This window comes from Lepidochelys kempii, chromosome 7, assembly GCF_965140285.1.
Source record: "Lepidochelys kempii isolate rLepKem1 chromosome 7, rLepKem1.hap1, whole genome shotgun sequence".
Classification (NCBI taxonomy): Eukaryota; Metazoa; Chordata; order Testudines; family Cheloniidae; genus Lepidochelys; species Lepidochelys kempii.
The window spans coordinates 81,663,372-81,679,799 of record NC_136386.1 but is presented as its reverse complement, the minus strand read 5'-3'; the positions used below and the strand labels follow the sequence as shown (position 1 = coordinate 81,679,799).

At 38.7% G+C, this 16,428-nt stretch overlaps 1 protein-coding gene and 1 long non-coding RNA gene across 7 annotated transcripts in view; one reads left to right on the top strand and one right to left on the bottom strand.

The window, feature by feature from the left end:
- The window catches only part of TET1 (tet methylcytosine dioxygenase 1), a 132,150-nt gene that overhangs the window by 28,819 nt on the left and 86,903 nt on the right, over positions 1–16,428 (bottom strand). For all 6 annotated transcript variants that reach the window (XM_078853811.1, XM_078853810.1, XM_073353482.2 and 3 more), the window contains 4 exons: positions 16,126–16,334; positions 14,193–14,343; positions 11,258–11,347; positions 10,718–10,855 (listed from right to left, as the gene is read on the bottom strand). In XM_078853811.1, the coding sequence (XP_078709937.1) occupies positions 10,718–10,855; positions 11,258–11,347; positions 14,193–14,343; positions 16,126–16,334 (588 nt within the window). The remainder of the gene's footprint in view (positions 1–10,717; positions 10,856–11,257; positions 11,348–14,192; positions 14,344–16,125; positions 16,335–16,428) is intronic.
- Positions 1,791–16,212, top strand: LOC140914804 (uncharacterized). The gene is made up of 4 exons (XR_012159995.1): positions 1,791–2,557; positions 10,399–10,476; positions 14,180–14,354; positions 16,074–16,212. It is a non-coding gene; the product is annotated as an uncharacterized LOC140914804 (long non-coding RNA).

Here is a 16,428-nt window from a genome sequence, read left to right as displayed (position 1 = left end):
CTTGCTTTACTTTTACTATTTTACAAGATCTACAGTATGTAGTTCTATTGGATTATTACAGCCAGAATAAGTTCACAGTAGGTTATGGAAACAGTTTTGGAAAGCATTTCTGAAGCTCCTCTGCTTTTACAAAATGCAAAAAGCAGCAATTAAAATCCTTCCTTTGAAATGATAATGGTATTCTGAACAAGCAGAAAAAGCATTTGTAGAAAGCATGGGACATTTTCCACAAATAGCTATAATTAGTTATGTGTATCATGTCGGGTCATTTATCCTTGACAACCATCCAATGTTGCAGTTTGTAATACTGTATAAATTTATTAAACACATTACTGATATTCTCCAGAATGGTAACATACAGTCACCTTTACCCATTCTCAAAAGGCATTTTAGCTACTGCAAATGTCTGAACTTCCATGCAAAGATGATATGGTAGATTCACAACCAAAAAAAATTCAATGAGCTGTTGGTGATAAATATTCATTCCACACACTAATTCTAGTGCATGTCAGTAGAAAAGTAACCTTCTGATTCTTCTGTAGGAACTACTGATTGACAACATTTACTGAATCTTGCCTACAATATACTCTATATTATCCTGTGAAATTCTCACGCTTTATCTGTAGAAAAGGCTGAAGAAACTGTTAATCAGTTCTCCTAGTAAAATTGGTATTTTATTCAGAAACTGACCCCTTGCCTAAGAAGAAATGTTTAACTTTTAAACTCTATGACACTGAGTGACTGCCCCTGTGTGATGGAAATAGTCCAGAGCCCTTACACCAGAACAGGTACTCCCAGCTGAGCAATTAAGAAGGCGGAACCGCACCTGGGCTATACAGGGTCAAAGAGAGTTAAGTGAGGACAGATCTTGAAGGGGGAACTATGCTGTAGAGCTGTACAGAAAGTCTCCTACCATGGCCCCTACAGAAGGGAGCTGGGCTGGGGCTGGATCAAAGACCCCAACTGAAAGTTTAGTTTTCCTTTGGGAGAAGGCAGGGCAGGTGAGGCCTTGCACTGTCTAGTTGCTCAGACAACAGGAAGGGAGAGTACCTCAGGGAGCATAAGGTTGGATGGAAGATTTGTTGTTTGTTTGCTTTTTGCAATTTTGTGTTAATAAAGAAACTAGGCCCCAAGAAGGTCTGTGATTGGATTAGCAAGACTGTCAGGAGTTTTGTTTAAGGAGTCCCGAAGAATGGGAAAACAGAGGGAGGGCACTGCAGAGGCACTCTTGACAGTGAAAGGGGGGTGGTCAGGTGGAGATCACTCTATTATACTTTACTATTGACATTCGTTTTGTTTTCACAATGAAGTCTGTACTAAGGACCTCCAATAAGCAACTCACTGACGTAACCATATCAAAAGGTATCCTTGAAGTTTCTAGCACTATAAATTCTACCTTTATTTACAGGCCATCTCCAGCAAACAACAAATTGTTGCAGGTCCACTGAGTAGGTGCTTATAATGAATTTTTAACTGCTGGTTTCTGTACAGAAAAAGCTGATGGTAAGCTAAAAAAGAAGCCAAACTCAATATGAAAGATTTGTACAGGACACTTAGGTTTAGCAAGGCAGACAGCTGTCCTACCAAAGTGTTTTCAAAATGAATTAATACTAGTATTAGATTTAGTAGTACTGGATGTTTGTGTGGAACTTTTGCTGGACTTCATCAGGTGCGTTAACAGAGATTTAGTGCTTCTGATTAATCTAATTACTTGCAGCGATATGATAGCAGATGGAATTTTACTGCTACTAAAACAACACATTAACTTGACTGTCTTTGAATGCGGATGGTTCTCTGTATTAATTATTATTATTAATTTGTATTGCAGTAGCACCGTGAGGCCCCAACAAAATCACGCCTCCATTCTGCTAGACACAGAGTAAAGGACAGTCCTTGCCTTAGAGAGCAGAGCTGACGGTCTAAATCTAGTTTATGGATTTGCATGTGAAAAGAATAATGAATTTTAAGTTGCATTGTTTACAATTTTTATTTTTCGCTGTGGACTGTGGTTTTTATAGAAGAACTTTCACGCTTTTTGGTTTTAATTTCATGTTTATGTCCTCATAGTCTAGAATGGAAAACATTAGATACTAGGTTCTAATGATTAATCGCAAACAGTAAATCAGATTTAGAGAAACATGTCTTCAGTAAAGCATCATGCTGATACAGATAAAAAATAATAATAATTAACGTTGTGGAACGTTATCTTTGCCATACATTTTGCATACAATACCAAAAACCAAACCTCTGGAGAATAAACATCATGAAGTCAAAGGACATTTCTCACTTCCTTATGACACTTTTACTATGTAAGAAAAATGATCTGTGTCCAGTAGAGTATTGTTGTTATGTTTGTAGCACGAATGGGTTTTTTATTCTCTTCTGCTGACACTTTAACATGTTTACCATGCAAAGCTGTGCAAGTCAGCTCTGCTTTTGCAAGTGTGTTTACAGGAAATTCCAGGAAGCTCTGGCAGTTACACTTGAACATGACGGTGGAAAGACCTACTTACAGCATTGAACTAATGGAGGGTCATCATCAAGACCAAATATAGAGGTATTTTTAAACATTTTTTTTTTCTTGTTAAAAGACTGACTGGTCTTTTTAATTCAGATAAGGCTCTCATTTTAAAACAGCTGTCATTGACACCAGCTTTGCTTTAAACATGAACTAAAAATAAAGCCTGAAAACACCTTCTATTTGTGTCACATGAGCACAATCTCACCTTCAAATTACCCCTTCTCCTCTTTCAGGTTCCTCAAGAGATATAACTGCTGTCTCAAGCTTTACTTCGCTGCTTCAGCTCATGTTCTATGGAAGTCCTGGAGCATGGATTTGGTTCTCAGGGGCTCAGACTAGTCCATTTGCCCTCATCCCTTTCTTTCAAATTATTTAATATAGTTCTTCAAAGTTTCTTGTTTAATAATAAACTTTGAGAAAACACACATTAAAACAGGAATTTACTTAAATCCCTGTGCAGCAGCTCGATGATAGCTAGGACCCTACAACATGTTGAGGCAACATCACTAGACATCTTTAAGAAGGATTGCTGGGAGATAGCACCAGTAAGTCTTGCAAAAATTAGTTCACTAAGGTACAACCTTCTGCCCAAGCAGACCACCAGCTGGAAGGGTGCTTAACACACATCTCCACTAATCAAACACCATGAAACAGTTTGTGAAGCAAAGAGAGAATTTTGCAGAGATTTACTCTTAGAGCAATGCCTTCCAGAGGTGAACAGAGTAATGATCATGCAGCCCTGTCAATAGTGCCTTCTGTCTCTGAAGAAAACTCAGTTAATTCCCTCGTAGTCAACCAAAGCTAGTGGATAACTGTCATAGTCTTATTGGTCCACAACACACAAAGTAGAGCAACTTCAATTACTTTGTATGTATTTGCCTACCAATTCTCCTTCAGCCCAAATGCACAAATTTTCTTGAGGGACTGTGGCATGAATCAGCAGTAATCATCCCTCCCTTTATATATCCTATTCTATAGCACTCCTGAAGAGCTAGAACTTGCTGTGGATGCATTTGTACATATTTGAAATATTGTTCATATTTATTCAGTTTGAACATGTTTCTACCAAATCCCTGTCCTAATAACTGCTTGATTTCCAACACCTTGTCCTCCTATTGGCTATCATGTTGTATACAATATGGTTTTGGATTACAGAAAAGGCACTCATATGAGGAAAAAATAACTGCCTGGAGTTAATTTCTGGTCCTTACAATTTTCATTTCCCTTGTGACCAAGTCACCAAGTTTTACAGTGCTAAATAAAAGCATATTGGCAAACTATAGAAAATCAGGGGTTCTCAATCTTTCTCTTTCTGAGGCCTCCCTAACATGCTATAAAACTTCAGGGACCACTGAGGGGAAGAGGTGAGGGGGGACTCAGGACTTCAGCCATGAGGGAGGCAGCTTGGGGCTCTAGGCTTCAGGGGCCGGGTAGTGGGGGAGGGGAGCTCTGGGCTTCTGCCCGACAGAAGCTTCTGCGCCGTGGGGAGCTTGTGGCTTCTGCCCCATGGGGCACTAAGGCTTGGGGCTTCTGCCACACGGGGTGGGAGAGTGTGTGTGTGCATTGTAGCTTCAGCTCTGTGCAGTGGAGGGGCTCAGAGCTTCCTCCCTGCTGGGTGGTAGGGCTCTGGGCTTCAGCCACAGGGGGTGGGGCTTGAGGCTTCCACCCCACAGGGTGCCTAGCTTTCTGCTCTGGGCCCCAGCTAGTCTAATGCCGGCCCTGCTTCGGGCCACAGAACCCTGATTGAGAACCACTATAACAAATATCAGCCATTTATCAGCCATTAACCAGATTAACTATCAACCCAAATTTTTCAAAAGTGCACACAACAGTTAATGCTTGCATGAAAGTCAGGGTAGTGTGTATGAAAATCTACAATTTACATATGTAGATTGGATAGTGGCGCTATCCAAGTTGAGCACATGCTCTTTTGTTGGATGCATTTTGAAAATGTGGGCCCTGATCTTTAAAAACTACTGCACTTGTACCATATGAGGTAGTTAGGATGGGGCTGATCCCTACACATTTCCAGTTTTAACAATAAAGCACATCCAGTCTTATAATTCAGTTCTTCTTAGGATATCCATTTGTGGCCAACTGATACTTGTGAATTGCATGCGCCCACTAAGACTGAATGAACATCTGTAACTGCCACAAGTACCACACAACACAAGCAATATTTCCTTAGGAACAAAGGTCAACAAGGGTTGTTTTTTTTTGTTTACAGTGGTTGCAGTATATTTCTGGCCCCACTGTATACATGCCCAGTAAAGCAATGTTAATTTAAATATTTTGATAGTCCTTATCCTCAGGGCTTTAACTGTTTTTCATTCTGCACAAATCTATTAGTTTTACTTGGTGCTGTAGGGGGTGTGGTAGCCAAACACAATTCTGAGCACCTTTGGTAGCTACAATATAGGCATGTACGTGGTTTGCAGGGTAACTGGCCATAGCTACTTTATGTTCCAAAACTGCAGGTAGTATCAAATAGTTGTTCCATATCATAGGTTCCGCTACTTCAATTAGTCTTTGTCTCTGACTTAAGAAACTAATATTAAAAAAACTTGACCAGTTAAATAAATCCAGTCTCACCTGATCTCCCTCTTGCTTTTTTAAATGACTTGGTTGAGATGACTCCTCTAGCACTTGACAATATGCTCATAGTGATTCCACTAAGATCTGATAAAAAGAGTTTCCTGTGAGCCATTAATAACACAGGCTTCTCTTACTTCCTCTGCAATCCTAGGTGGTATTTGGCCAGTACTATGCAATGGCTAGCCTTTCAAAAGCCCTCAGTATCAGCCTCCTATAATGGTGACATTTATTGGTTCTTTCTAACAACTACACCAGAGGTCAAGATTAGTGGAGGAAGGTAATGTGACTTTAGGTGGAGCTAGATCTTCAGATCTTAAGGTTGCAGCTGGTGGTAAATATGCAGTGTCCTAATCAATTTAAACCATCTCTTTATTCTGATCTTCTCTCTTCTTACCTCATTTTAGAATCCTTGGGATGGAAAAATCCTATTAGATCATCTAGTTCCTCCTTCTGCTAATGCAGGGATGTTCCCTACAGAACATCTAAATACAAGTTGCCTCGCCCAAGTTTTAATAATTCCAATGATGGGTATTCCAGCACTTTCCTTTATTCAAATTATTCAAAAAATTTCCAAAGGTCGTGCTTAAATTTTCCATTGCTGAATGTTAATTATTATTCCCCACTTAAAGCAAACCTGGACAATTCTGCATTCCTTAACAGTAACATACTTCAAATTTGTAGATAGATTATAAAGAAGGGAAGATATATTTATCTCTACAACACTTAAAATTCTCCTGATCGTCATAGGACAATTCCTCCTTCCCCTTAACCATCTTTGTTTCCCTTCTCTGCATCTTCCCTAGTTTGTCAATCTCAGAGCAGGTCTTCACTACCCGATGAATCGGCAGGTTGTGATCGATCTATTGGGGACTGATTTATCATGTCTCATCTAGACATGATAAATCGATCCCCAAACGCACTCCCTGTTGACTCCGGAACTCCAGCTCGTGAGAGGTGGAAGTGGAGTTGATGGGGGAGCGGCAGCGGTCAACTCACTGCTGTCCTCACGCCCAGGTAAGTTGACCTAAAATACGTCGACTTCAGCTACGCTATTCGCATAGCTGAAGTTGCGTACCTTAGGTCGACTCCCCCCACCCGTGTACACCAGGGCTCATTTGAAATACTGGTAGAACAGTGAAAAACGTGCATGGTACTCCAAATTAAGTAACACTTAGGCTATATAAAAACAGGTTTCAAAGTAGCAGCCGTGTTAGTCTATATTCGCAAAAAGAACAGGAGTACTTGTGGCACCTTAGAGACTAAAATTTATTTTAGCATAAGCTTACAGATCACTTCATCGGATGCATGTCAAGGTTCCTTCCCCACTCCGAACGCTAGGGTACAGATGTGGGGACCTGCATGAAAACCTCCTAAGTTTACTTTTACCAGCTTAGGTTAAAACTTCCCCAAGGTACAAACTATTTTACCCTTTGCCCTTGGACTTTCGCTGCCACCACCAAACATCTAACACCAGTATTATTATTATTATTAGGAAAGAGCCCGTTTGGAAACGTCTTTCCCCCAAAAATCCTCCCTTACCTTTCTTTACACCCCCTTTCCTGGGGAATGCTTGATAAAAATCCTCACCAATTTGCATAGGTGACCACAGACCCAAACCCTTGATCTTAAGAACAATGAAAAAGCATTCAGTTTCTTAAAAGAAGAATTTTAATAGAAGAAAAAGTAAAAAGAATCACCTCTGTAAAATCAGGATGGTAAATACCTTACAGGGTAATTAGATTCAAAACATAGAGAATCCCTCTAGGCAAAACCTAAAGTTACAAAAAGACACAAAAACAGGACTATCCATTCCATTCAGCACAGCTTATTTTCTCAGCCATTTAAACAAACAGAATCTAACGCATATCTAGCTAGATTACTTACTAAGTTCTAAGACTTCATTCCTGTTCTGTCCCCGGCAAAAGCATCACACAGGCCACTGAATGCATCCGATGAAGTGAGCTGTAGCTCACGAAAGCTTATGCTCAAATAAATTTGTTAGTCTCTAAGTTGCTATATAAAGAGGAATTATTGCCTTCTTAACCTGTGATATTATGCATTTGCATGTATGGCATCTCCCTTACATGCAGTAGCTTTGGTTCAGAATATTATTGCAAAAAACAAAAGTTTACTGCATTTTTCCCAACCTGAACCTCATTTTATGAATCTCTGCCATTTTTCTAATCTCTCTAGTTTGATATTTGGAGTGCGATTCTCTTCTTGCACCGGATTCACAAAAGTGTAATTTTGTTAACTTCAAATCACCGACTTATGGTTTACACTGTGTGCATGTGTGTAACAGAGAGGCGAATCAGGCCCTGGATTTGTACTTTATATCCTTTCAGTATCTGCAGAGGATTCAGAGCCAGGAGAAGTTACATCTTAGTTTAATTTATTTGTTTTGCTTCCTCTTTCAGATTATTGATAAAACTACTAAAATAAAATAAAACTCCTATGTTAACACTTGGTAAATCCAAACTGATTTCAGTGCCATTTATAATTATTCTTTCCCCATCAGCCATTTTTCAGGCTTTTTTAAAAAGTACTGATGCTTATGTTTATTTGAATTTAATTTTTTGTAATAAACGTATTAAGGCAGGGCTTCTAATGCTTCAAGGGGTCCTAATATGTCTCACTCACTGTATGAGCTTCATGTACCATATTAGTATTCTACATAGATCACAAAAAGTGATCAGACTTAAATGGCATGATTTATTCTTCATGAACCTCCATGCTGCTTATTGTTCATGAACCAGAGTGATGTGGCATGATTTGTGCTAGTAAAGAAGAAATCTGTAGGCACCCTGTGCTGCTGTGAGAGTGAGAAAGTGCACTCTTGCCAAGCAGTGAAGACAGTGTGAAGAGAAGCTGAATGGGCAAATTGAAAGGTGCCATCATCTCTTCTCTTCAACTTCATTCAAAGCTAGGGAATGCTTCTGGAGTATGGCAGTTTCCTCACAGCCATTGACCCTCTCTGTGCAAGTATCTTTTGCTACTCTACCAACCCTCTCTTTCCTATTGAGAAAGGCCAAAAGGAAGCAGACTGTGGACCAAAAAGTCACTTTCCTCCCTTTACTTTTTCCACAGCCAGTGCCACAGACTGAATGGTATGAGTAGTCACATATAATTGTAGTTAGTCTCCCCACTCATCTTACCCTTCCCCCACTGTCAGAGGCACTGTCCAATAGTGAACATGAACGACTAGGATAGCTACTACTGCACTGGCCATGCTTTCTTTAGTTACTTTTGAGCCATTCTTTGTAAAATCTGCTGGGCCAAATGAATCCCTTGTGTAAATCCACTGATTTCAATGGATTTACACAGGCATGAAATTGACCCATTTCAGCTAATCCTTTGAAGCAACATAAATACTTGAGACAAATTCAGATTGACACCTTTAATTCTTATACGTCTGTCCTCATGCCATTCAATTGCAATCATGGCTTCCACCTCACTAGGGAACACTGTACCTTAACACCATTGTTGTCAGGTACCTGAATCATCCTAAGAAGGCTGTTAAAAAGATAACAAAAGAGTCTGATGGAATGAAAATGGATGCTATATTTATTGAGCAAAAAAGGTGCTTTCGTAAAGATAAAGTACATCCAGTATTTCCAAATACACATACCCTTGTAGAATTTCTAAGTATTTTTACCCCACTAGAGAGCAAACAGGAAATATTCACAGCTGCACACTGGTTAGCTTTTCCACATAAATATAGTTTTAATACCTTCAGTTTTTTGCTCAAAAGTGGTCTCCACAGAATCAATTCCCATAAAATAAACTAGATTTAAATTGCTCTAGCTAAAGATGAAGTTAATAAAGAATATGATTATACAACTAATTTGATTTGGAAAAATTCACAAAACATACAACAAAGAAATACAGAAGCATCCCTAATGAACATTTCCTGGTGCTGAAGTAACACCAATGACTCTAGATAAATAAATGTATATTCAGTTGATCCCAATATGTTCTTTAAAGGGAACCTATATTAATTTAAGATCATCTAAGAAATTCCTACTCTGATACACTGTATTTTCCAACATCATCATCATTTCTCTTTTCATGATCCACTCCTAAAATAGGTGGTAGTAGACATAAGTTCCATGTAATTATATCTTTTAGGAAGAATAATATTGTATGTACCAAAATAATCTTATTTGAGATATAACCAAGTTATATTAGCATACAAATATCAAATATACAGTTTATTCTCCAAAGGCAATACACATTTTCAAATTCTGAATTCTAAAATCTTCCCTCTGAATTTCCACACTGAGGAAGTTCTAGTTCAAGACATTTACACTGTATTAATAACATATTGGTTTTACACTATTCTGTAAGATATATTTTGTGAATTATTTTATAAGCTATTTCATAATCTTATCTGAGGCATTCACTATTAGCAAAACACTACAAGTCAATTCAGGATTGCTATTCATGGATAGCCTTTAAAGACACTTACAGACTTAAAGCCAGAGACCCCTATCCAACAAAGCACATAAGCACATGATTAACAGTAAGCATGTGAGTAGTTCCAGTTAAGTGAATGGGACTACTCACACGCTTAATGTTGGGCACATGCTCAAGTACTGTGCAGGATTGGGCTATCTTTCTTAAACTACAGGAATATATTACATTAAATTTTAATTTTCCAGTTTTTGAAGAAGACACTAACCCTAATTAAGGCAGAGATTTTACATATACTTTTAAATACAGAGATTATGCTTGAATGCGATTTCCAATGACATTCACAAAAGCATCCTAACTATGCAGGAAGTGCTTGTAATTAAAGCTCAAACTGCTAAAAAAAAAAACATGTACAGAAGCATTCTTGGATTTATTTTGTTTTGAGCTTATCTGTCTTCTGGCCTCACTTTCTAAAGGTTATTTAATAGAAATGGTGTTCCTTGCTTCACCTTTTTCCACTAATCATACAATGAACACTTATGGTATCAACCACATACCACAGAATGACAACTAGATTCCTTCCACACTGGGACTGTGGGAGACTATTCCCCTTAATTAATACCAGAAAGACTTTTAAAAATAACTCCAGCACATGCTCCATGATATTACCTGGTCTATGTTCCTACCAATAGCTACACCAGCCTAGAGCCTGTCAGGCACTATGGAGATAAGGAAGGAGAGGTTGGTGAATGTGAAAACTGGAAGTGATAAAATGTGACAGATAATAAGCTCATTTACATAAGATCTTCTTCTGCAGGAGTTTTATGCAATTCTTGGCTGCAGTGTATGTTTCTTTTATTTTACTTCAGACATCAAACCTTTACTGTGAATACGTTATCTGTCCTGAGGTAGACTGAGCACGCAGGACTTGTATATCTGAGATAGCTGTAAGTATTTTATCCTAGATTGCACCCTTGCTTTTCTTATTCTTCAGAATAATAAGGTGAATAATAATAAGCCTTCTGCAGGCTAAGAATAAACACACCGAACTCCTGTGGATATTTATACGAAAAAACACTCGTAATATTTTAGCACCTTAAATGCTTTACGCAAATGTATCGCTAAATGAAGCAGCATTTAAAAATCACAACAGAAAACAGCACAAATGAGAAAATGATATATACATACCACAGTGCTTCCATTGTGCATATTGTGTGTGTCCTTATGTGCGTGGGCGCAGAAATCTATACAAGCTGTAACACCAGAGAAAGGCCTACCATCCTGGGATCCAAGCCGACAGTCTGGGCCCATGTGTTCATTTTCCACCTAAAAATAAAATAACTAGGTTTATTTGGAGATGGCACTGGGAAACTTCAGATTCATGGGACACATTAGCACTGATTGTTAACTAAATAAAGGTAATCAGGTAAACTGCTTTATCAGAAATTAAATACTTTGTTGTGCAACCTGTAATTAACATGTGACATTCAGTTTAAGACATTACTGAGAAACAGCTGAGCCAGATTTAAAGAATTATTCGACTCCTATAAATAGTAAAAACTCTCTAGTTACAAAATAATTTACAAGGGTTATTAATCTTCAGGGCATAATCTGAACAGCAGCTGGGGTCAGGAAGACATTTTTTCCAAGACACAGCACGACAAAATTGAGGTCACTTATCAAGAGTTTAAAGCCTGAAATTCCACTGCCTGAATCTCACAGACCTACCTGGTTCTGAAAAGCATCAGGAGCCAGTTTCTTATAAAGTGGAGCCACATCAGTAGCTAAAGTTTGCAAATTATTTTCAAGATGTTCTTCCTACAGACAAAAATATTTACAGAGTTATAATTTACTTGGAACATTTAGCTCAGTTTGGAGAGGTAGGGACACAAACCATCAAAGTCAGGAAATTCAAACTTAACATGGTTTCAATTTTATATTTTATTTATTTTACTTCTGTTTCTTGTGGTTAAAATAAACCTGCTGTCTGCCATAGCAAAGTGTCAAAACACTGTAAATTAAAATATTCAAACAAATAATAGGATAGTATACAATTCATGTTTGCTAGTGGATAGGGGACACTGATTCATTACCAGTACACAAGGGGTTAACTTTAGTTTCGTTTTCCCCTTCACTTGCACAGGTAGTCTGGAAAGAGCAATAAACCAGACATTCCAGAGACAGAAGGGCGTTAATGCCTGTGGGAACGCTAGCACACCCATGGGAGAACCCCATCTCGGGGAATCTTTTTATTATGTTTTTGCTTGTGGAAACTCCTTTTGATTTCAGTTGGTAAAAGATCTGCTCCACCTGAAAAATCCTACTCATTACTGCTGCTTTATATCTGCAGAGTCATGCCACCAGTTTAGTACATCATCTTCAACTCCTGTTTGGGATATAGCTCCTTCCACTGCACCACAGCTCTTGATTGTTATATCTGATAATGACTGCCTAGCGAGGTATGCAGGGGTCTCAATTAGGGCAGGGACTGAGGATGTTTCTAATAGAGGGACAGGACTCTTTTCCTCATAGAAACAGAGATACAAAAATTGGATAAACTAGATGCCTTTCCATGAGAGGGTAATATTTAAGCCCTATTACTTGTCCCAAAATGTGTGTGTTTTCCCTGAAGACTGGCCATCCCAAGAAAATCGGCAAGTGGCTGGGGAAAATCAAAGAAGGCAGATGGAATAGGGTGACACGTGCCCTATTATTTTTTTAAATGTGAAGACCAGAGTTTTGCACATAATTCCAACTGCAGCCTTACAAACACATTACAAAGCAGCAAAGCATTATAACTTATGTTCTGCATGAGATTTTTCCTCCGGAGCGTGCACATGTAGCTACATACACACATGCGGGTTTCAGTCTTGAATTAGATTTACATAATGGCATCACACTGTGAATTCATACAATAATCAATTTATTATCTACAGCTAACCCATGTTTCTTCTCGACTGTATTCTAGGCAACAGACCGTTAGTTTAAATCTATACTATATGCTATTCTTACCTAAATGTATTATCATACACTTCTTTACATTAAACCTCATCTGACTCCGTCCAGTGCCTCAAATGATCAAAGGATCCAAATCTCTCTGTACATTGAATCTATCTTCTTCTTTATTTGCTATACCTCCTAGTTTTATGTCATCTGCAAAATGATCAATATCCAACATTTAGCTAAGACGAAGAAATACCTACTTGTTAGAATTAGTGACAAACCCAAATGAAGGAATAAAGGCTTTGTGATGACTTTCCCCTGATCTTTTTCCTGTATTTTTTTTTTTTTAATTGGAATTGGAACTCATTATCTGTGAGTGGAAAGGTGAAAAATGCAGGACTTATAGGAAATATTTAGCTTCAGTGGTATACAGAAGATTTGGGTTTTTCAAGGCTGACTTTTGAGAAGGAATGAATGTCAAAACTACACAAAAAAGCATGAAAACACCCTTATTGTCTGAACCTGAACAAGTTGGGTGTTTGGGCTCTCTGCCAGCAGTGGGTGGGACAGGATAGTAGGAAAGGTTCACTGACGAAATAATATACCAAGTATATGTTGAATCCACTTAACTAAGAATAACGGACACTTGCATATGATGTGTTTAAACAAAATGTATTTTCAAGCATATCAGGTTATCTGGTCAGGGTGCAAACAATCTTTTCCCTCAGCCCTCCAGAGAGAAGTGAGGCTAGAGACAGCTAAGATCAGAAAAAAAGAGATCTTGAGGTTATTTTTACGTTCTCTCATGCTGGGTGAGCAAGCATGTCGCTGCATAAGACAGGAGTCGGCTGTCATTTTTAGGAGCGTAAGCTTAATGGTCTTCACCATTCGTTGTAAAAAGCTTTCCAACAGCATAAACAAATCCACTAGACACTTTTTAGTAGTGTACTCTGTATAATCAGTTTTTATGTTTCCTTTGCTACACAAGCTGTCCCTCATCAGTCATGTTCACAAGCAATAATTAAACAATTATTTAACTGCATCATGTTTAAGGACATATATTCTCTCAGGGTCTCACGGATGCATGGTACCCAGAAGAAAACTAGTCCATTATACATGATAGACAGGACAACCAGTCCATCAGCTGGGCAGACAGCAGGGTGAAAGGGGCACAACCCAGGGATGCCATTTATTTATTCTAACACAAGATAGGGAGACTGTATTACGGGAATGCAATCTTCAGGTGTCCAACAGAGCTTTACACTTTTTTATTTGGGTGAGCCCTGAATGGACACAATGTACAGGCACCTAGGAGTGAAGAATGTAACAGGCTTTCTAAAGGTGTTACTCTGGTATTACTGCTTGTAAAAATCTTTTTTGTTCTATTAAATGTTCACATAGTATGAACATTTCACATGAACACAAACAAAATTACACAGTGTTGCTAAACCTGCACCCAGAAACAAATCAAGAGACACATAATAGCCATATGAAAATAATTCCTAGGGCATTGCATTACATTACATAGCAAGATACACTGAATTTTCATCAAGTGGTGAGAAAGTTAAACTTATAAGTTCTATGGTGGAGGGGCAGGGGGCACAGGCAAAGGTGCATGTATGTGAGTGGACATCTGTAGACTGAGTAAGTGGACATCTGTAGACTCTACCACTAGTTCTCTAAACACGCCTATCAAATTCTTTTCAGAGAAAGAACTTACTTGTTTAGGGTCATCTGTGAGAAGTCTAAATTTCCTGGGGTTTTTGCTTCTGGCAAATTTACAGCCATTGAAATACATACTCCATGAACAGCCAAATGAGAATGAGGCTCCACAAGTTTCAGGATCAAGTCCTTGACATGCACAAGTGCGGCTACAAGACAGGTAATTGCATGACAATCAGCTGCCAAAGCAGAAACTTTCTTTAGATATGTGATTACTTACATGACTTCTATAATCCACAATGAAATAACAGAATGATTTATAAATATATCTGAAAAGCTGTTTCTGTCAATAATTATCTATTTTTGAAAGTATGATTGGTTTATTGTTCTTAAAGAGTCACTCCCAAGTAACTCAAGTCCCAAAACTTTTATCTAACATGAAAATATACATCTCCTTGTTATACCCACATTACTGTAATTTTGACTTCTCCAGCTTTGACAAATTTAAAAAAAAAATATCACTTTTATTATAGCTGTCCAGCAGCCCAATAAATACTGTCCACAGCTCTGACTGTGTGTGGAACCAGTATATCAAAAGTCAGCCACATTTTGAAATGAAAGCATGCTAACATGGAGGAACCATTAAAAATAAATTAGATTTAAGTCACTGAAGAGTTATAAAAGGATTCTGATTAGAGACAGGCACTCCAAGAATCTGAACTGAGGCAGAGCTGCTCTTGCGGTCTCATTTGGCTGCTATAAGCTTTCCAGTCAATTTACCAACCAATGGGATGAATTAGTTTCATTTCTGAAGTGCAAAGGAACATCCCAGAGTTGAGTGCCCAGGCTCTCTCACCTATGAAGCTCAATAAGTTTGATCGTAACCTACTCTATTCTGAGCAGCACAGCATCAGTAAGAATGTAGCAGGCAGGGGTCCAACTAATGCAGAACCTTAGAGCATGCAAAGATTTTGTTTTTGTCTTTTTTAAATTCTGGACATCTGCATAGAAAACTCGTGGAGAAAGAGAGAGACAGTCAGGCTTTTGGGGAGACGAGAACTGACTAGAATAAGCCAAGCTGGTAACATTGCTCTGAGGATGGCTGAGCCATGGTTGCCTGTAAAAGCAGACAGTTCTTTTATAGGTGGGCAGTTAGAAGAACTGTGGAGACAGTTGAGCAAGGTGAGTATGTGGCATAGGACAAAACTACTAAAGAACACTCTATTTCTGTCTAGAAAAAAAATACAGTAAGAGACCTCCATCATCCCCCCAGTATCTCAGTGTCTGCATTTATTTCAGAAGCCCCATGTTGCAACATATAAGATAATGGCAATCTTCAAAAACAAACAAACCCATAGAACAGTCCAATCAGGAGAAATCAAAACCAATACAAAATGTGGGTACAACTAGCTAAAAAGTGTAAGACACTTACAATTTTCCATTTACAAGAGAGCTTGAAAAAGTGTTACATATAATTAAAAAACCACCCCGCTTAGAGACAGTATGGTCTAGATTGTACCTGATATGACTTGCACTGGTAATAGTGTAGAGCCACACTGTCTGAGGGGGAAGTCCTGGAGCAACTGTACCATCAGGAGATGCAATTCCTCTGGGACTCCCAGCACACAGAATGAGTGTACACGCTATGCTCTTCCTCAGGAAGGTTCAGTGTGCTTTCCACTCATAGTCCAGCCAAGACTGATACAGGGTGGCAGTCACATGTCACCTCCTTCCCATCTCTTTGGGTGATGAGAGGCCTTGGATGCAAATAGAGGGAGCAGTCCGTGTACTCTCTTAGCACATGCATACCTGGTGCACAGTCTGGCCTTTAGTGAATAACAGGAATTGAACATCACACTAAAATGACACCCAATGGTTTGTATTTTAAATAAGCTTTTATATTTCGATTTTTAAATCAAATGTGTTTCCTTTCACGCAGACCAACACACAAAACAAGGAGAAAATGAACGGGCACTATGAATGTCACTTACTCTTCATTTAATGCACATCTACGGCTTGTGGGACAGCCATAGTTTCTGAGACTCTGTGTCAGTTCTTTATATAATGTATCAGCCAGAAGATGAGGAATCCCTTCCCAGGCCAAAATCAGAATCACTATGACGGCCGTTTGGCAGTGGTGTCCTGCACGCTGACGTACCAAGCACAGCAACTTTTCCTCATCACTACTTCTTCGTATCACCTGCAAAAATCATTTTATTCATTCTTAGATTAGGAAAGGAAATATTTCTAAGGTCTTGAGGCCACATCCTTACTCACAAAATAAACCCTTACTG